This window comes from Cricetulus griseus (genome assembly GCF_003668045.3).
Source record: "Cricetulus griseus strain 17A/GY chromosome 1 unlocalized genomic scaffold, alternate assembly CriGri-PICRH-1.0 chr1_1, whole genome shotgun sequence".
In the NCBI taxonomy this organism is placed as follows: domain Eukaryota; kingdom Metazoa; phylum Chordata; class Mammalia; order Rodentia; family Cricetidae; genus Cricetulus; species Cricetulus griseus.
The window spans coordinates 233,315,529-233,337,721 of NW_023276807.1; the positions used below are offsets into that span (position 1 = coordinate 233,315,529).

Genomic DNA, 22,193 nt, shown 5'->3' on the forward strand with positions numbered 1-22,193 from the left:
TTGATCCACTGGTAAGTCTTTGGCTCTCTCGATCCACCCGTTTGACTACATCTTTAGCCAGAGCTGTGTGCTTCTAAGTGGGAAGAGTTCAGGAAAATGGGGAAAGCCTTCCTTCACAAATGTGTAGTTTACCTCTGAGAAAATCAAGTGTTGGTTAATGGGAATGTTTTGTGCCATGAGTTTTTGCTAAGGAATAGTGCTTCTGAACAGATACTCTCTAGCCAAGAGAAAACCGGTTTTCTTCAGTGGACTGCCACTGAGTACAACAACAACACTCCAGGGCAGGCCCCGTGCCCACAAGTAGTTGGCTAACACAAAACAAACTCCATGGTGTTCGTTTGTTTGTTTGTTTCTTTTGTGGGCTTTTTGTTTGTTTGGGTACTTTTGTTTTATTGTTTTTCATTTGTTTGTTTGTTTGAGAGAAAGAAGCTAAAGTTGGGCAGGAAGCAGGTGGGGAGGGGCTGGGAGGAGTTGGAAGAGGTGCAAACCACGATGGAAATATGTTGTATGGAGAAAGACTAAATGTGGAGGGAAAGAAATGTGCTTTAAACATTTGCCTCAGTGGAGAGCCCTGCTTTCAAGGCCAGCCTTTCTCAGCCACAGGAACCAGTTTGGACAAGAGCTGTGCTGGTGGGCAGTGCTTGGAGAAGGAGGGAGTTTGTGTGGTCTGCTTTGCCCTTCTAGTCTAGCCCTGTTTCGAGGGCCCCAGCAACCCAGGGAACCCAGCTGGACAATCCTAAGTGTCAGAACAAATGCCTGCCCTTTCATGTGTGACCATGCACAATTCCATTAGGACAATTTGTTTTAATATGGATATTAATATGTATTCAAGTAGCTATATTTAATTCAGTTATGTCTCTCATGAGCCAGACTTTGTAATTAGATTTAGTGTACATTTCTTGTATACTAGATATTTTTCTCCTTACATGCACTATCCCCTTAAGTCCCCCAGTAGTCCTGGAGTTAAGTTCTATTATTATTCTATAATAGCTTAACTAGCTGAACTGTACAGTGACACTCGTCAGGGAGTGGCCTGCTGGGATTGCCACTGTATGCCCATGCCTGCTTCAGATGGATGTCCTCTCGCCATCTGAGTTAGAGGCAGAAGACTAAGGACTGCAGTAATGTGAGGGGTTGTAGGGTCTGGAGATGGAAGTCATGCAGGGAAGAAAAGGGAAAGCTTCTGAGAGGAGACGCAGGCTAAGTTTGAAAAAATAGCATAGGAGTATTCTACTAGCCCAGGAGTAGGGCAGGGCCCTGTGGAGATGAGAGATAGGAGCCAGTTGCTGTGCTCTCTTACACTTGGTAATCACTCTGTAAGTTCCTTGCCTAGCAACCCTTCCCTTCACTTCCTATGTTAGTGCCCAGTTGATTGCCCTTAAATGCAGGTCTGATATTGATACTTCCCAACTACCAATCCTTTAGAGTTCATGGTGTATACAGGCCAGCCAAGCCCACAGTCTTCCACACAACATGGGCACCAGAAGGCCAGTAAAGATAAAAGGCTCTCACCCACACATAGGATTTAAAATGGTCACCGTCATGGTAGCTGAGTAGAATAGTGGTTACCAGAGGCAGGGGGACAGTAAAGGCAAGAAAGGGACAGAGAGAGGTTGATCTGTGGGTACCAACTCACAGTTAGCTAGGAACAAGAAGCTCCTGTGTACAACTGTGTAATTGAGTGACTGCAGACAGGGCTAAACCATTCTACACTGCAAATAGCTAGGGCAAAGTAAGTTAAGAGAGAGCCATGTGGTGGTGTAAGCCTTTAACTCCGGCACTCAGAAATAAAGGTAAAGCATCATGGGTTTGAGGCCAACTTGGGCAATGCATGGAGACTATCTCAAAACAAAGGCAAAACCAAATCAAAAGAAATGAGAAGTTGCTGGACAGTTGTTGCATACACCTTTAATCCCAACATTTGGAGGCAGAGGGAGAGGGGCAGAGGGGCAGAGGCGCAGAGGGGCGCAGAGGGGCGCAGAGGCGCAGAGGGGCGCAGAGGCGCAGAGGCGCAGAGGCAGAGGGACCTCAGTGAGTTCAAATACAGCCTGGTCTACAAAGGTGAGTTCCAGGACAGCCAGGACACAAAGAAATCCTGTCTTGAAAAATCAAAAAAAAAAGGAGAGAAATTCTGGAGACACACTTGATGTATGTTTATGTGCGTGTGCATTACATACTGTTTAAGTCAGGTCATCATAGATTTAATATGTGTATATGCACCATGTAATGTTTAGGTTCACCTTGGTAAAGACCCTGCAAGTTGATTGCCTCCTGCCCTTCCGGTTAGCCTTTTATGTTAGTATCAGACAGTCTTTTCTAAACATTATCCAGCATATGCATAATACAGAAACATCACATAGTAACCTACTTATACACATGATTTTTAAGTTTATGTATGAGTTAAAAATAAATTTAATTTCAAAAGCATCCCTGGAGGGGTAGAAGAGATAGCTCAGCAGTCCAGAGTGCTTGCTGCTGTAGTGGTGGGCCGAGTTCAAGTCCCATCACCCATGTCAGGTGGCTCGCAAGCACTGGGACCTCTAGCTGCAGGGGGTCAGATGTTCAGTTTGGGTCTCTGCAGGCTCCCACGATATGTGTGTGTATAGACTTACACAGACATATATGCATACGTGAAAAATAGATCTTAAAATAAATGTTCCTAGAGAAGAAAGGAGACATTAAGGTCCAAAACCCAACAGATCTGGGGACAAAGAAAAACTAAAAGCAAAAGTAGGCGACTGAAAGAGTGCACATGTTAGGAAGAGTGGAGAGGGCTGTGATCTGGCGTCTAGGAAAGAGGAGGTCATTGATAAGATTCCAGTGAACTTTGAATTTTATACTTATAACTGGAGCTTAAGAAAAGATAATGTTAGGCTCACTACTGTTTGTTTTTAATGACAAGTTAGAAAGAACATGAAAATGACATGCTCTGGACATATTTGATGGTAGGAAACTTAAAGTTTAGAGGAATAATTGATGTGGACATCCGATAGGATCACTAGGTAGAAATGGAAAAACAGTTGCATGGAGTTGATAAGTAAGAAATCAATAAGGGAATCTAAGTGGAAATTACGTGCTTCCTATTACTAATATTTTGAGGTAAACATGCATTTATATTTTTTAACCTCCTTAAAATGACAGGTGCCAGCTGGGACTAGAGCAATAAATCAGCCTTTTGCACCTGACTGTTTCATTCAGACTCCAAGTCACAAGCAGTTACTGGCTGAAATGATGCAGTCTCACATGGTGAAGGACTTGTGTGTAATTGGAGGCAAGGTGAGAATGGCAGCTCGGGTGTAAGCCTTTGCTTGCCGGCTGTGAGGGTGTGGACTCCGCCTTTACATGTTGGTGTTTCTGTTTGTAGGGCTGCGGGAAAACGGTCATCGCTAAGAACTTTGCTGATATCTTAGGATACAACATAGAACCCATCATGCTCTATCAGGTATGTCATTGTTTTCTCAAACTTGCCCTGGAAACAAGCATGCTCAGCCCATCAGTGCTTCTGACCTGTTGAACTTTTATAACTGAAATAACATTTAAATTAGAGAGCAGTTATATTTGTTTGCAATTGTGATAATGCCTTCTAGACTGTCTGGTGTGCACACCAAACCAGAATCTGTTTTTCAATAGATTTATTTTATGGGCATGCAACCTCTGTGTACCCTGAACACTGAACACATTGGTCAATAATTTGGAAAGCTAAAAATTGAGTATTATCTGATGTTGAATTCTATCTTCTGGATATGACATGGTATAATTGTCTTGAAATCAGAGCAGCTGGGATTATCTAGAAGTTGGACCAACATTAACATTGCCTTATGGAGACAAAGGACGGCTCACAAGGCAGTCCAAGGGCTGGCCATAAACAACTTGAGAGCACGTGCATTCTTCCCCCAGATATACAGGCTTTTACAGTTCCTGGGCTTGGAGACATTTTCTTTGGTAGTGTAACTGCCCAAAAGTAGGTTGCCATGGTTTGTAGCTAACACCTCACTCATGTTCATGTAAGGAAATCCAGTTGCTTATCATACCTTAGTCTGTTGTTGGTGTCCTATCTGGGACGAGTAGACAGTTGGTCATAATATCTCTATAGAAAAAGAGAACAGAAACAGGTTATTACATTATTATACTAGACATACTATGTAACATTTCCACTTTGCTCACTTTTGTATATGTAATTCACTGGTGCTAAGTACATTAACAATTATCAGTAACCATCACCACTTTAAAATTCGTATTACATTTATTTGTTTATTGTGTGTGTGTGTGTTTGTGTGTGCGTATGTGTGTGGAGTTCCAAGGACAACTTCCAAAGTTGGTTCTCTCCTTCGGCCATGTAGGTCCCAAGGGTTGGACTCCGGTGGCCTGGGTTGCTGGCGGGGACCGTTACCTGCCGAGCATCTTACCAGGGTCACTTGCTGCTGCTGCTCTTGCTGCTCTTCCTTTTTAATAGAAACTCCAATCCCAGTAACCAGTAACTCCCAAGTTCCATCCTCACTTAATCCTGATAACCTCCATTTTACTTTCTACCCCTGTAAGTTTGTTTATTTTAGCTACTTCATATAAATGGAATCAGATGCCTTTTGTCTTTTCCTCTCTAGTCTACTGAATTTACGCTAATGTTGTCCATGTTAGAGCAGACAGCAGAATCTCACTCATTTCCTGGCTGAACAGTATTGCCGCACACACTATTGTGGCATGGAGCTTGCCCTGTTCTGGTTTCTGGCTGTGAGTGTTGCTGTTGTGCTCAGTGGGGAAAGAGCCTGAGTTGCTGCTCTCAGCTCTGTCAGGTTATTCATGGAAGTGTGACTGCTAAGCCCTGCACAGGGGGAACTGCACGGCAGCTGTGCACTTCACCTCCCACAGTCCTCATCAATGACCACTGTCACCTTTTGTTTCTGTTTTATAATAGTCATCCTAGTGGGTGTGAAATGACTTGACGTCATACTTTTGTATCCCCCCCATTACAGAGGGGTTGAACATTTTTTTTGTTTATTGGCATTTTATATCTTCTTTGGAGACATGCCTATTCAAATTCTCTTTTATGTTTTTTTGTCCTTCAATTTTTTAAAATTAATTTTTAAGTTTGCATTCAAAGTAATGGTTTCAGTATAACATTTTTTTGTGCATAGGTATCACACTTTGCTTTAAATCACTCCCTTCCCTGCTGACTCCCTCCATCCCTTCTCTTTGTCCCTTTCCTTAAGGCCTCTTCCTGTCTATCTTCATCGAATTTCTAGTATCAGGCCTACACGTGAATGTGCACGCACACGCGAGCACACACATGCGCTCACACATTTTTAGAATAGGTTCTGCTTATGGAAAAATGTGGTATTTGTTCTCTTGAATCTGACTTGTTGACTGCCACTGATATGTGAGTGCTAGTTTTTGCACTGTTACACACATCCTCGTGCTGCCAGTTGTCCTGATGCACCTGGGTAGGATAGTTTCATTGCTTCCCTCCCTTGGCTGTTTTTTTCTGGAACCATCATAGCTAGATCGCAGGAAAGAGGCTTTCAGGTCAGATCCAGCAAGTCATCCAAGTCCTGTGTCCTAAGTGTGTGGTGTCTTCAGCTATAGGGACCTACCCTTAATACCGGAGACATAGCCAAGGGCTACATTAATGCCGTTCATCTGTAAAGGAAAGCAAAATCATGAAATTTGCAGGTAAATAGATGGAACTAGAAAACTGAGCTGTGTAACACCGACCCAGAAAGACAAATCCTTCATGTTGTCTCTTATTGGTGGTACACAGATCAAAATCCTGAGGAGTGCATGTACAACGTGGAGTAACCACAGAAAAGTATAAAGCAACCATACATAGTTAGAAGTGGGTGCTGGACAGAGAATAGCAAGATATGGAAAATGGGAATAATAGAGAAGGGATCCAACTGGGGAGGAAGAAGAGGGACAAATAACACCAAGGTTGTTTGTTAAGGCTTCAAAGGATTATATTAATTTATATTTACCTAAAATTACAATAATGTAAGTGTATACACACATGCGTATGTACATATGTGCATTCACATATATCTGAAAGGAAGTTAAGCCACCCTGGCTGACAGTGCTGTGCACAAGAAACAGACTAAAAACCCCAGTCTCAGACATGAGAAACCTCATTTCAAAGGTTTGGCCAGGGTAACCCAAGTGACTCCTAAAACGATCAATATAGATATTTTCAGGTTTTTGAGGAAGCTTCATACTGATTCCATCTGTGGGTGGACCAATTTATATCCTGCTAACAGCAAGGGAGGGGTTTTTTTTTTCCCTCAATGCCTTGTGAGCATCTTTTATTACTTGTTTTTTGTTTGCTTGTTTGTTTGTGTTTTTTTATGACAGCTATTCCTATGAGGGTGACACAGTATTGTAAAGCAGTTTGATTTTCATTTGTCTGAAAAATATTGGATACTTCTCAAGTATTTGTTGGCTCTTGAATTTCATATTTTGAGAACTGTGTTGAATTTATTAGCCTATTTACTGATTAGATGATCTTTGATGTGAATTTTTGCTGTATTGATGTCTTACCTGGTGTGTGGCTGTGAAGGCTCCTCCCCTACTTCAAATGCTGCCCTCACTCTAGCATTTATTTTCTCAGCTGTGCAGATTTTTAATTTCATGTGATTTCATTTGTCAGTTCTTAGGATTATTTCCTGTGCCATTGGAGTCTTTGTTCAGAAAATTCTTGCTGTGTGTCTATCTTGAAGTATTTTACCTGTCTTCCCCTGGCACTTCCAGTCTCTCAGGCTTTATATTAAAATCTTTGAGCATTTTGAATTAAGTTTTGTTCAGGGTGAGAGATATCAACCTGACTTTATTCTTCTACAGGGGAATCTAATTTCCCCAGTATTATTTGTGAACAGGCTATCTTTGTTCTGCAGTCTGCCTTTTTTTTCCATCAGAAACTAGGTGACTGTATCCGTCTAGGTTTCCTTCAGGATTCCACTGGTCTCTGTGTCTGTTTTGAGTATGTCAGTGTCATGCTATTCTTGTGGCTGTGGCTGTGAAATGTAATCTGAGGTCAGATACCGTGATGCCTGCAGCACTGACTTTCTAATCTGGGTTGTTGTAGCCTTTGTGGTATTTCCTGTTTCCATGTGAATTGTAAGGTTCTTTTCTCTAGTTCTGTGAAGAATGCCTGTAGAAGTTTGGTGGAATAAGAAAACCCCGCTGTGTTGTGGAGAGGTCCCTTCTGGTTATATCTGTTTCTTTTGTCTATGCCTCCTATGTTTTAAATATTGATTTTTTTCTCCTATTTTGAAATTGTTCTGCTATAATTTCACTGAACAGAATCTTTATCCTTTAGCGTTAATTCCAGCTCCTTCTTCTGGTTGGTGGATTTTTAGGTTTAGAGTCTTCATCTTAACTCAGAGTTCTTGTCCATACGGGTGTCTGCATAAGTGTCTGTTGGTATCTGTGTGTGCGCATGTATCTGTGCACAGGTGTGTGAGTGCACATTCGTGCTAATAGAGACTAGAGGTCAGTGTTGGCTATCAACTTCAATCTCACTCACCTGTATAGAGAAGCATCTGTGCTGAGCTAGCTCGTGAGGCTTGCCAGGAAGCCCCATGGTGCCTCTTATCTCCTCTCTTGCCCCAAGTGGGGTTACAGCTTGTGCCCATGTACCTGGAGTTTCATATGGTTTCTGGGGGCTTGGATCCATCTTCTCATGACTGCTCAGCAAGCACTTTATCCACTGAGCCTCCTCCCAGCCTTTTACCGTGGTTTATGCTGCAGTTCCGTCTGTGTTGGGCGATGGTCTGAGCTGTCTTCCCTCTGGCTGCTTTCCTTATGTGCACACAGAATGCATCTGCTGGTCCCAGGTTGTGGACCGACTGCTTCTCCCTTCCCCTGAGACTCCAGATTATCCCTTCTCCAGTCAGGGACTTGGACATGTTTAACTGGGCTTGTCTAGCTGTAGGCATTCTTTATACATTCTGGATATTGGCTCCATTCTCAAATCTGTGATTGGCAGATGTTTTTCTGATGCTATGTTTTTTCTTCTCCCCTTGGTTTGAACTTTGATGCACAGCAGTCTTTGTACCGAAGACCAGTTACCATTTCCCTTTACTGCTTATGTTTTTGCTGTTATATTCAGTAAATCACTGCCAAGGCAAATGATGTGATTTTCCCCCCTATTTTCTTCTAAGAATTTTACTGTTTTAGGCCTTAAATTTGGGCCTCTAATTCATTTTGAAAATTTTTTATATATGGTAGGCTCCAGCTTCAATATTTTCCAGGTAGGTGCAGTATTTTCCCAGCACCGATGTTTAAAATGTTTTCTCATCATAGTTGTGGCATATTTGATTAGGCATATGTGGCATATGTGATTCATCATCCACATAAGGATTTATTTTCTGGGTCTCTGTTCCCAGCCTTGTCTATGGGCCTTGCTGTGGTCCATTGCCACACTGTTTGATACCGCAGTTTCAGAATGCATTTTGAAATAAAGAACTAGGAGACCCTTTCCTGCTATTTGTCTCCCTGGCCATTTGATTATTCAGGGCCCCTTAAGATTTCATGTACATTTTAGGATGGATTTTCTGTTTGTTTCTGAAGATGAGATTGACGCTTTGAGACAAGTATTGACTCTATGGGTTCCCTTGGTTAAGTGTTTCGTCTCACTCAGTCCTCCAGGCAATTGAACAGGATTGCCTTTCCATTTATTTATACTTCCCTTTATTTCTTTCAGCAATATTTTACAGTTTTGTGTGTAAATCTTTTATCTTGTTCATGACAGTTATTCCAAATAATTTTTAAATGGATTATTTTGGTGGATGTACATATTGTACATTTTTACTTTTTATTTTTTTTTTAAAGAAAGTGTATAGCTGATTTCCTAGAGTGACTGACATTCCCTACTTTTTTTCTTTGTTAATTTTGTGTTTTGTTTTGGGGGACAAAGCCTCACCATGACATTTGGTAATTCTTAAACTCACAAAAATCCATCTGTCTCTGCCTCCCAAGTGCAGCAATTAAAGGCCTGTGCCATTTTGCCCAGCTTTTAAAATTTTTGCAATGCTCCCTCTTAACATACTTTTATACTAATATTTTTTGATGCTACATCTTAATCTTCGGTTCTAGTAGTGTTAGCAGTGTCCGAATGTAGAAGAGTTTCTATTTTCATCCTTTGACTAGGTTTGGAAGAGAATGTGATAGTTTAATTTTAGGGCATCATCTGTGGGCTTTGCTTATTTAATTATACTTCATAATTATTTCTTGCTATTTAGTTTTATTCTATGTGTATGGGTGGTCTTTCTGCATGATTATCTGTGTTCTACTTGTTTGCCTGGTGCCAGAGGAGGTCAGAAGATGGCATCAGATCCCCTGGAGCTGGGGTTATAGATAGTTGTGGGATTCCATGTAGGTGCTGGAAATCAAACCTGGGTCCTCTGGAAGAGCAGCAAATGCTCTTAACTGATGGACCATCTCTCCAGCCCCATATGTATTTATTTTTTATACTAAATATATTTATATTCAATGTTCTTGGGCTTGGAAAATGACTCAGCAGGTGCAAATGCTAGCCTCTCAAACCCAAGGACCTGTGGTCACTCCCTGGAGCCCACTTGAAAGGTTGGATGTTGTGAGCCAGCTTGGAGTAAGCCTCACAGTGGCAGAAACCAACGAACCTATTTCAGCAAGGTGGAAGATGAGAACTGATGCCCGAAACTTAACTTCTAAATTTCATATGTGCACTGTGGAATACACACACACACACACACACACACAGAGAGAGAGAGAGAGAGAGAGAGAGAGAGAGAGAGAGAGAGAGAGAGAGAGAGAGAGAGAGAGAGAGTTAATTACAAAACACATTTCAAACACTCTTATTTCTGAAAAGTAACATTTAAAGCAGTTAGTTGTGATGTTTAATGATAGGACATTTTGTAAGACCCCCCCAAACAAGTGACTGTGTTGAAGATCCCTCTCATGCTTTAAAGCATTTTGTCCCTGTCCTCTGATTTGACCAAAGTCTCTACTAATATACATAGTTCTCACTATAGTGTTTCAAGGAAGACAGAAGTACATGGGTAAAATAGGAGGTAAATGTCATTAAAATAACCTTATGGGGAAATTTAAAAGATTTTAGTATTTGCTGAAAGTCTCTCTGATCTTGAGAGATGAAATCTACGAAGATAACATATCTATATTTACAAAATGAAGACTATGAGTTAAGGTGACGAGCTTGAAATTAGTGGGGTCACTGTGAGCCCTGCTTCAGGATGTGTTCATCTGGCCAAAGCCATTCACAACTCACAGAGATAATTTGAGAATGGCACTTTATTGTCCCACCACTCTGTCTCCATTACCCTTCTAAGTAATTTACGATAAAAAGATTCTCTACCAAATACTGAGGGAAAACTGTGAATTGATATACTTTGTGATACATGATTATAAATATTTAGAACAGTTTACCTTCCCAAGTGCCACAAGTCAGTTTTAGGAAGAAGGATCTTTTTTTGTCTTTTTAAAAATTTATTTTTATTTTTTGAGTTAATATAATTACATCACTTTCCCCTTTCCTTTTCCCCGCCCAACTCTGCGTTCTTGTTCTCTTTCAAATTCATAGCCTCTCTTTTCATTAATTGTTTTACACACAGATATGTATATGTTTACCCACACATATATTGCTAAGTATATTTGAATGTGTGTTTTCGGGGCTGAGCATTTGGTACTAGATGACTAATTAGCGTGCTTTCCCTGGGGGAGACTATTTCTCCCACTCACGGCATCCTTAGTGGTTCTGTTGTGTAGGGTTGGAACATCCTGGGCTCTCCCATCCATGTTAGCTTGCCATGGTCATCCTGTTCAGCTCAGGTTTGGGCTGTCACATTGGTGAGACTTGATGGGTGTAGCATCTGACATTACTAGGAGACAGAGCCTCACAGGAAACTCTCCGACCCTCTGGCTCTTACAGTCTTTAGAAGTTAGCATTATTTATAAAAGTGTCAACATTTTTAAACTTTAAAGTAAAACTCCTGTTCTAAAAAAGCCGGAAATACTCTGCAGGCCTCATGCAGTTTTCCAAACAGTGCTTTGTGTATCAGTTTTCTGCATTCAGTTTTTACTGACAGTTTTACACTTTCTGTCTAAATTGTGAAATTTATATATACTTCATTCTGCTATCCATTGGAAAAAGAACCAAGCAACACATTACCTAATAATAATTTAGATCCTTTAGCTACTCTGAAAAACCATTCAAAGTATTCTATTATTGACTTCTTGCCTTAACATGTGAAAGAATTAGTTTTAGAATCTGAGAGCATATTTTTGTCTATTTTTGGAGATTGACAATATTAATCTCATAAAAACATGATATTAATGTTATTTGCTTTCCTGTTCAGTTTGTTGGTGGATAGGAAGGTACAACTTTTAAAGTGGGTAGCAGGCTATTCTGCTTTTTGATACACTTCTTGTGCTGGATAGTGTCATGTCAACTTGATACAAGCTACAGTCATTTTGGAGGAGGGAACTTTAAATGCCCCCCCCACCTCTAATTGACATAGGGATGCCTGTGATACATTTTCTCAATTGATGGTTAAGGTGGGAAGGTCCAGTCTACTGTGGGTGGTGTCAAACCTGGGCTGGTGGTTCTGGCTGCTATAATATAGCAGGCACTACTCCATGACCTCAGCATCAGCTCCTGCTTCTAGGTTTCTACCTTGAGTTCCAGCTCAGACTTTCCTGGATGAGGGATCACAAGATGTAAGATGAAATAAACCTTTCTTCCCCAGGATGATTTTGGTCATGAATTTTATCACAGCAATAGAAACCCTAACTAGCTAGACTTGGATATTTTAAAGAGACTGAACTTCTAAAGGCTGTGAGACTTTAGAAGTTGGAATGTCTTATAATGTGATATTAATATTACTGTGAGATCTTGAATGAACAAGAAGAAAAAGTTACAGTTTAACAGTGCTATGTTCTTTTTGTGTACCAAGTTAATAAGGGCTGAGTTGTGCTGGCTAGTTTTATATCAACCTGCCATAAGCTAAAGCAATTTTGGCAGAGGGAAATATAATCAAGAAAATGTCCTGCTTTCAGATTGGCCATGTCTTTGGGGGCATTTTCTTTTTGTCTTTTTTCCTAACTAAGTAATGTGATGAGTTTTTATATAACCTTTTTTTTTAGATTTTTTTTACTTGAATTAGAAAGAAGATTGTTTTCCATGTCAATCCCAGTTCCCACTCCCTCCCCTCCTCCCCTACCACCTCCCTCAACTAACACCCTACCTATCACAAATCCTTTCTGCTCCCCAGGGAGGGTGAGGCCTTCCATAGGGGGGATCATCAGAGTCTATCATATCTTTTGGGATAGGGCCTAGGCCCACCCCTATGTGTCTTGGTTCAGGGAGTATCCCTGTATGTGGATTGGACTCCCAAAGTCCACACCTATGCTAGGGATAAGTACTGAACTTCTACAGGAGGTCCTATAGATTTCCGAGGTCTCCTCACTGAAACCCACCTTCCTGGGGTCTGGATCAGTCCCATGCTGGTATCCCAGCTATCAGTCTGGGGACCAAGAGGTCCCTGATGTTCAGGTCAGCTGTTTCTGTGGGTTTCACCAACCTGGTCTGGACCCCTTTGCCCATCACTTGTTCTTCTCTGCAACTGGATTCCAGTTCAGTTCAGTGATCAGTTGTGAGTATCTGCTTCTACTTCTACCAGCTGCTGGATGAAGTCTCTAGGATGGCATATAAGTCAGTCATCAATCTTATTATCAGGGGGGAGGGCATTTAAGGTAGCTTCTTCTTTGTTGCTTAGATTGTTAGTTGGTGTTATATTTGTAGATCTCCAGACCTTTCCCTAGTGCCTGATTTCTCTGTAAACCTAAAATGTCTCCCTCTATTATGGTATCTCCATTCTTATTATCTTCTATTCTTCCCCTGACTCAACCTTTCTGCTCCCTCATGTCTTCCTCACCCCTCCTCTAATCCCCTTCTCATTCTCTGAGCTCCCTTCCCCACTCCTCCCTTGCTCCCAATTTGCTCAGGGGATCTTGACCCTTTCCCCTTCTCCAGGGGACCATGTATGTCTCTCTTAGGGTCCTCCTTGTTTACTAGCTTCTCTGGCAGTGTGGATTGTAGGCTGGTAATCCCTTACTCTATATCTAAAATCCACATATGAGTGAGCACATATCATGTTTGTCATTTGGTGATTGGGTTACCTCACTCAGAGTGGTTTCTTCTAGTTCCATCCATTTTCCTGCAAATTTCAAGATTCCATTGTTTTTTTCTGCTGAGTAGTACTCCATTGTGTAAATGTACCACATTTTCTCTATCCATTCTTCCATTGAGGGGCATCTGGGCTGCTTCCAGTTTCTGGCTATTACAAATAGTGCTGCTATGAACATCGTTGAACAAATGTCCTTGTTGTATGAATGTGCTTCTTTTGGGTATATGCCTAGGAGTGGAATTGCTGGATCTTGTGGTAGACTGATTCCCATTTTCTTGAGGAGTCTCCATACTGATTTCCAAAGTGGCTGTACAAGTTTGCACTCCCACCAGCAGTAGAGGAGTGTTCCTCTTTCTCCACATCCTCTCCAGCATAAACTGTCATTGGTGTTTTTGATTTTAGCCATTCTGACAGGAGTAAGATGGTATCTCAGAGTTGTTTTGAGTTGCATTTCCCTGATGGCTAAGGATGTTGAACACTTTTTTATGTGCCTTTCAGCCATTTTAGGTTTCTCTGTTGAGAATTGTCTATTTAGTTCTGTACCCCACTTTTCAATTGGATTGTTTGGTGTTTTGGAGAGGGGGCATTTTCATGATTGATGGTAGATGTGGGAGGGCCCAGCTCACTCTGGGCAGTGCCATCCCTGGGCAGCTGGTGGTCCTGGATTCTACAGGAAAGCAGGCTGAGCAAGTCATGAGGTGCAAGTGTGTGAGTAGCACTCTTCCATGGCCTCTGTATCAATTCATGCCTCCAGGTTCTTACCTTGAGTTCCTGCCTTGACTTCCCTTGATGATGGACTATGAGCTGTAAGATGAAATAAACTCTTTTTTCTCCAAGTTTATTCCGGCCATGGTGTCAAGGCAGTACAAATTGTATCTAAGACATGTTTGACTTACAAAGCCAGTCCTTTAGTTTCTGAAGCAGAATGTCATTTAGTCATGTTTTATCAATCCTTTTCTCTGGAAATCATGGGTGATCATAACTGACATCATGTAGGTTTCTCCCAAAGAATATTTTGCCTATGCTGTGCACATACGTCACTGACTTTAGAAATTTCTTATGGACATGTTTTAGAGATGAGCAAACTAGTCCCATATTCTGAAAACTCTTCCAAGTTTGTTGTTGTATTCATTAATCTTCAGAGGCAATGTATGCAGCAGAACAGTTGCTGGAAGTACAGAATTTGGGAAGGAATAGAGAAATAGAAAAATTGTAACCTATTTGAACTTCTTCCTTCTGTCTGCATTGCTGCTTCTGTGAACTGTAGCAAAGTCCATGCTGAGCACTGTGTGGACATTTGTGGATTTTGCTAATTGAAAATCATGTGGTTTTCATGGTAGAAATTAAGCTCTTGAGATCAAAAATAAAAGTTTGCTTTCACTTTCATATTTTTAATAAAGTTCATTGATCTTTTGGGACTGACAAATGAATTTAAGAGAATAAAGGATCAATTTGTTTTCATAATTAATGGGGATGTTTCAAGGTCTGACTCAATGTGGAAAACTGAGTAGGAGCAAGTGGTGACTCACCATCTGTCTCTAGGGACAGAGATGTCCTGTTATTTGTATCTGTGCAAAGGTGCACTTAATCCGTGAGTTCTGCTGTACTTAGACTTAACTCCTTTTATAACTAGTTTCCCATGAAGCCAAAGGAAAATGGGGTCTTAAATAGATTATGGCAGTATGTAAACTATAGTTTATATCAGGCTGTAATGTCTCAAATCATTTGGCTGTGTCAGGGCGGCGGCTTTTCACTTCTTATTCTTGATGAATGTTGAGGCAGTGAGTTCATGGTGTGGCAGAAGCGAGCACTTCTTGTTCTTTGCCTTCCCAATGCGCCTCCCAAGCACTGGGATTAAAGGAGTGCACCACCACCGTCCAGCTCCATACTTAATCTTCCATGTATATGGAATAATGAGTTGTTTATACAGTGTGATTAAAATCTAAATTGGTACTAATAACCTTGTTTGTGTTTTCATGTTGTTGGAAGTGCATTTGCAGGATAGTGCTGGCAGTGGGATCGCTAGGTAAATAGATAGCCTTTGTTTGGATAGACATAGTCAAACTGAGACTAAGAACTGTGCCATCTTACATTCCACCAAGACCACTGGACTAGAAAACTGTCCGAGTGTTTAGTATTTGCCCACCAGACAGACACACAGCTTAGTACACCTGTAATTTTCTTAGGGCAAAGTTGAATTTTTCTTTTTTTTATGTAATTGTTAATAAAGAATCTCATATTTTAAGGGCCATTTTGGTATCTTTATAATTTGTTCATTTCTTGTTTTTTATGTCAAGTTTTCATTTTTAAAAATAAAGCTAAACTTTAAAAGGTTTATTTTTATTTTATGTGTATAAATGTTTTGCCTGCGTGCATGTACACCATATGCTTGCAGTGCACACGGAGGCCACTGAGGGGCCAGATCTGCTAGAACTGGAGTTCAGATGGTTGTGAGCTGCAGTGTGGATGCTGGGAACTGAATCCAGGTCTCAGGAAGAGCAGCCAGTATTCTCTTGTGGTCCTTCCTGGTGATTTTTCAGGAGTGAAATGCTTTGGTCCTTTTTCTGCTTTTGTGTTTCTGTAGTTGTCATGATGTGTAAAACATAAATACAATCATTTACTTAAAGTATAATAGTTTAACCAGTCTTGTACAAAAACTGTTTCCTTGACACACATTTGATTTTATTGATGTTGTAACTTCTTTCTGTATTGTATATCTGCTTTTATTACTATAAATTCTTTCAAATATTTTTTATCTTTAATCTTCTTTTTAAGAGTTAAGTCATTTGTGTGACACCATCCCAGTGCCAGAATATTCTGAGTTTGAGTATATTCTCACCTTGACAGTGAATCCTAATTTTTACATGTTGCCATGTTGTTAGCATATACCCTTTTATTTCAACTTGAAGACTTGCCTTAACTCGCCCCCTGGGATAGGTTGGGAAGGAGAGGATCCTCCAGCTTTTGTCTGTCTGTGTCTGTCTTGTCTTTATTTCTGAATGATCAAGGTCAGCCTTGTTGGCTGTGGTTTTCTTGATAGGAGCCATTTCAGCACAAATTCCACTTCTACTAGCCTGTTAACTTTGTGCCAAGGAATCTGTTAACCTTACAGCTTATCCTCTTCACTGGTTAGCTGTTCTTTATTTGGTGCTGCCAGTATTTGTTTGCTTTTGCTTTTTGCCAGTTGGATATATACTGTGTGTTGGTAACTGTATATAATGTCTTTGAGGTTCCTTGGATCATTTATCTCTTCAGATTTAGAAAATTTTATGTCATTACTGTTTAGGTAAGTTTTCTGCTTTCTTCTCTGCCCTGTTCCTTCTGTCTCTACTATACGTCTGTTTGCTTGACAGTTTCTCCACCAATTGTGTAAGCTTTCTTTGTTCTTTGTCATTTTTTCCTTTTCCTCCTGTAATTTCAAATCATCTTCTCTAAGCTTGATTCTGTCTTGCTTGGTAAAGTCTGGGGACCCAGCTCTCCATGGAAGTGTCCAGTTATGTCATTGTATTTTTTAATAGCACAGTTACTGTGCTATGTGTGGTTTCTGCTTTTTATTGAATTCTTAATTTCATTCATCTATTACTTTACTAATGTCATTGCCTTGCTTATCTGTTTTCTTATAGCTCACTGCACTTCTTTAAGATAGCTCTCTGAAAAACGTTAGGTATCTGTAGATGAGTGTCTCTTTGGTCAGTCAGTGGTTCTATATTTTGTCCCTCTGGTTTCTTTGATTACTTGTCATCTTTTGCCCCTGTATTAGTATTTGTGCATTTAAGGAAGCAAGCATCTCTTCAGTTTTTCACGCTGATGTCCTCGGGGAAAACCCTTTGGTAGTCACCAGGACCAAAGATTCTAGGTCAGTGAAGTCCTTGAATAAGTTTCATAATGGAAGCCTTGTGTTTACAGGCCTGGTTCATGAGTCAGCAGGTGTGTGTGCTGGCTTGGATTCTGGCTTTTTGAGAGCCAACATGTGCTGTGGCAGACTTTGAGCCTTATCCTACAAGGTCCGTCTGGATCTCTGTGGGGTCTGACCTAGTGCCAGGGGCCATTGGGAGGGGAATGGTACCTGAGTGAGTCCCAGTTACTTTACATGTATGTGCTTGATACCTGATTTAGTCAAAGCTATACTTAAAGATTATTTTTGTAATGGACATCTTTATGTTACCTTAACAAATATGATTTACCCTGAGTTTTTTTTCAATTTATAAAAGCAAACTAAGAATCTTTTGGTGCGTGTGTAAAAATAATCATCGCAATGAGACCAAATCCATTAGTTCACGAGAGAAAAGAAAAGTGAAGTAACCCAAGGAATTACTCAGTTTGAGACTATGGCTGAAAGGTCTTTCATATTCTTAATGACCTATAATCCTGAAGATGGAAGATTCCAAATCCAGGCATTACATGTGGATTAACCCTAAGAATCAGAACACTATGAGTGTCCTATAATATATGGAAAATAGTCCACTGTAATATATGGAATGGTATTAGTAATAAAATGGTTTGACAGTGCCCTTAGCACAGTTGTTTTAAATGTGCTGTGTGACAATTTTGACTAGGGGTCTTAGAGAAATGGCTAATGGGTCTTCAGGATTTTGGAGTTCATGAAGCCTACTGCAAGGGTGACAAGTTTGCCAGAAGTTAATGAGGAAAATGAAGTTGTTTATCTATGGAATCCATCTTAAGCCAGTCTGCGATATATAGTAAAACATTGTCTCAAAAACAAGAATAAATAAATGAATAAATAAAATGGGTAAAAAATCTTTGTGGGAAATGTAATGAAAAAAATAACCAGTGACTTTGAAAATTACAGTTATTTATTTATTGATAAGCATGCCGAAACACAAGTGGAGATCAGAGGACAACTTGCAGGACTCGGTGCTCTGCTTCTACCATGGGGTCTTGGGATGAATTCAGGTTGTCAGACTTCCTTTACCCATTGAGCCATCCATCTTGCTAGCCTGGATATAACTTTAACATTTAATACTGGCACATATAATTTATTGTATGAATGTGCTCCATTTATTAGAATAACAAGTAAATGCATTCATCCCAGTTTTACCCTCAAGCTGTCTTCTAAGATTCCTAAGCACCTTTCTTTCTTCTTTGTCCCAATTCTAATAATTATCCATTGAATTATAGACGTTTTATTGGATCCATCATGGTAGATCCCAAAAGGACTCAGGCAGGAAAGGGCAGTGCACAATAGAACTTACCTTTGTCTGCAGGAACTTGGAATTGAAGACTCTTGGGACCTAAGGTGTGATGGCTGCTGTCAGAATGAATTTTGCTTTACACGCCATTGACTACTGTTTAAAAACCTGTGTGAAGGATTTTTATGCAGCTCTTGGGATGGATGCTTTCTGCTCATTTCCTTAGCCTGCTCATGTTTAGGTAGCTGTGCTCAGGTAGCCTCCTCCTGCACAGGGGAATTAATGCCCATGGTGCTGATTGTTGGGAAGTTGGGCAGCTTGGAAAAGTTGCTCTGTTAGTTAGTTCATCCAGCTCACTTTTTGAATCTTGGCCAGCCTTTTGTTGGTGCTTCCTCAGGCAGAGTCCCCCCTTTTTTCCTAAACAACTCCCATGATCCATCCGTGTGTTCCAGTTTCCAACCCGGTAAACAGATGTTTAACTTCCTACTGGATCTCACATGGAGGAGCAATTCAGGGACAGCAGCTTTTGTTTTGTGAGGAAGGTGTCAAAGGGGATGCATTAAGGCAGTCAAAGAGAAGTTGTCAAGTACTAAAGCTCTGGCACACATCCTAGATGTCCTGTCACTCCCTTCACCGCCGACAGCCAGTGACCAGTCTTCCATCCTTCGCTTTGAAGAGTCCGCTGCACACGCAGACCTTGCCTGTAACCCCTAACCCCCATCCCTGGACCCACTGACGCTTTGGTGCTGAATGCATCTGGAATTTTACTTTAGAATTTAAAGAGCACATCATTTATGTCACTTGAGCATTTGTGGATGTCTAATTAGAACGTATTGCACTCTACAACCATTCACTAGGAAGTTATGACCTTCTAAGAATGTAAATCAGACGGTCATTTCCCTGCTGATGACTTAAAATGGAGTAAGGTGAAGAGCGTTAGTCTGGTTCATGAGCCTCGGTCAGTGAGGTTGCCTATTGGAACCACTTAAGGATCTTTTGGAACTTCCCATTTCAGAACATACCATCAGAGAGACTGAAGTAACTGGTGTGAGGTGAAGATTTTAAATTCTAGCAGTAGTCAGGGTTGAAAACCATGGCACCACATGACCTGACCCTTGTGACCTGACCGTCAGTGGCCTCTCCAGCCTTTTGCTCATTATGCTCCATGTCACTTGACTGCTTTCAGACCCTTAGATTTGCCTGGCTTTTTTTTTTTCTGCATCAAGGCCCTTTTCACAGCCTGTTGTGTTCCCTTGTCCTGAAGTACCCTCCCTCTGATTTTTGCTTTCTTTTGACAGCTAGATCCAGTGTGACTAACCTTCGAGAAGCGTCCATGAGTCACCAGTGCATTTGCTGTCCTGTCCCCTTTTCCTTGGCAGCACTGACCATTATGTGGCATTTTGGCATTTGTGTGTCTCTCCCTCCATTCTCTTGTCTGTTTTTACTCTAGAACCAGAAAGCGAGCTGTGTGCTCATCTTTTTAACGGCTGTGCTCATGACACCTAGGACAGAGGCCTGCATGTATAGGATTTCAACCTGTAGCTTTGAATGAATGAATGAATGAATGAATGAATGAATGAATGAATGAATGAAAAGTCTTGATTGCTTTTAGGTCATCAGCTAACCCAAATCATCCCTCTTTCATCAATATCATGTGGTGACATAAGATGCTAAACTCCTATTGCCTGGTGACATCATAGCCCTCGTGACATTATAACAACTTGTATTTGTTGTGGGGCTGGTGTAATTACACCATTTATGCTTCCAGTCATTCAAAATATAGAACAAACAATTGTGTCCATAACTCTCAATAACAAATAACTGTTCACTTCATGTTGTTTTGAACATCGTGCCCTAAGAGTTCATGTTCCATGTATGCAATCACATACAGCCTAGTTGAATGATAAGCTATCAGATTTAAGTTTGTATAAGCACACTGGATGACATTTGTACAACAAAATTGCTAAAGGTCACAATTCTCAGAACATATCCCTGATCTTGGGCAACATTGTAATGTTTTCAAATCATAATATCTCTGTGCTATTTCTATAGCTGATTCACATTTGGCTATTTTAAAAATTCTTGTCAGGTACTAGGCATAGTCCCATTTAATTCTAAGGTATTTTATATCCCCAATAGTAAGAAAGCTACAAAACTACATTGAAGCCGTACTGAAAATAGCAAGTTGAAAATCACCATCCCTTCAAATATGCTGCTTTTCACATTGGCAGACTAGCAGGGATTTTGCTGATGTTGAGTTTGATCAAATGACATATCTAGATGTCTTTGCTGAATACCAAACAGGTAATCATGTACCTGTATAAGTCTTGATCTTGCATATTATATGATTTTGAAAATAAATCTCCTATAAGACAGTTATTGCTGATGTCCTAATCTAGAATTTATGGGGCTTCCCTACCTCTGCTCCTTTATAGAGTTTGTAATTGGGGTAAAATCTGGTTGTTTAATAATTGGTTTTATTCTTTAATGCCATCCTTAAGTTGTGGTTTTCTCTATGATCAACAGTATTCATTAAAGATAATACTAGGAGAGAATTATTACAGGTTGTTAACTGGGTTACAGGTTGGAGAATGACGGAGTTTACCCAGTCTAGAATGACAGATCCAGGAAAGTTTCAATGACAGCTGCCCTTAGAAGAGCAATTGTTGCTCTTGTTTGGTAGAGCATGGCTCACTTACAGAATACCAGCTACAAAGGCATTAGGAAAGGACTTCCCAGCCCATATAGTATAGAAAGCATATCAGGAGACAATTTGATTGGATATTTTCATTTAATTTGTTAAATTATTCATACCCACTCTGATCTTGGGTGTCTGTTTTATTTTGAGACTTTATAATATTTCCTTTAGTTGATTCCATCATTAATAAATTCATTATTAACACTATAGTTAACTTGATTAGCTCTAACCAGAGAAAATTTAAATTATGGTGTGTGTGTGTTAGAGAGAGAAGGGGAGGGGGAAGGGGGAGAGAGAGAATGTTAGGGAGTCAGTTTTCTTTTTCCAGTTTCTAGGTATTGAACTCAGTTTGTCAGGTTTATGCAAAGGATATTTTTGCCCATAGAGCCATGTCACCAGCCTGAGAGCTTTGTGTTATGTTTATAAAGTGAATCTGTAACTAGAGCAGATCAACTCGAAATAGACCCTAGTGGTTTCCATGGATAGAGGTGTATGTGTCAAACATCAATCTATCTATATCTGTATATTTGGTAAACTTTGAAAGCCTACAAAATTCTGGCTAGTTTTTTTTTTTCAAAAACCAAAATAGTTGGTAGCATTTATTTATCAAAATACTTACCAAAATAAGAAATATCAGATTCCCACTGTTAATGTTTTAAGTGAGCAAAGAATTATATCTACCTAGAGATAATCTTAGTTTAACTAGGACATTTAGAGAGATATTTATATATTTTTATTTTATGTTCATGAGTGTTTGCCTTCATGTATGTGAATATACCATGTGCTTACCTGTTGCCCATGGAAGCTAAGTACAGCTTAAAATCCTTTGGACCTGGATTTACAGGGGGTTGTGAGCCACCATGTGGATGCTGAGAACTGAACCTCAGTTCCCTGGAAGAGCTGGGAGTGTTCTTAGTCCCTGAGCCATCCAACCCCTAACTAGGATAATTTTATTTCTATGTGTATATTTAAAGATATTTTGCAGTAGCACTGGCAAGCAGATTTGTGTGTGTATGTGTGTGTGTGGTGCAGTTAATTAACATCATAGACACTACTTTTAAAGAAATGCAGGGTTTGGCTTGTAAAGTGAGCCCAGCACCTGTGTAGTTAGTTGGCAGCTCTTGTCTCTGAAATCTGCCCATCGGTTGGCTCAAGGAGACCAGCTCTTATGTGGAG

The 22,193-nt window shown here is 40.4% G+C and overlaps 1 protein-coding gene across 2 annotated transcripts in view; it reads left to right on the forward strand.

The window, feature by feature from the left end:
• Window positions 1–22,193, forward strand: part of Vwa8 (von Willebrand factor A domain containing 8) — a 330,350-nt gene that overhangs the window by 99,374 nt on the left and 208,783 nt on the right. The window contains exons 11-12 of one of the 2 annotated variants that reach the window (XM_027390074.2): window positions 3,142–3,276; window positions 3,365–3,442. In XM_027390074.2, the coding sequence (XP_027245875.1) occupies window positions 3,142–3,276; window positions 3,365–3,442 (213 nt within the window). The remainder of the gene's footprint in view (window positions 1–3,141; window positions 3,277–3,364; window positions 3,443–22,193) is intronic. The other variant, XM_027390075.2, reaches the window with a different exon arrangement.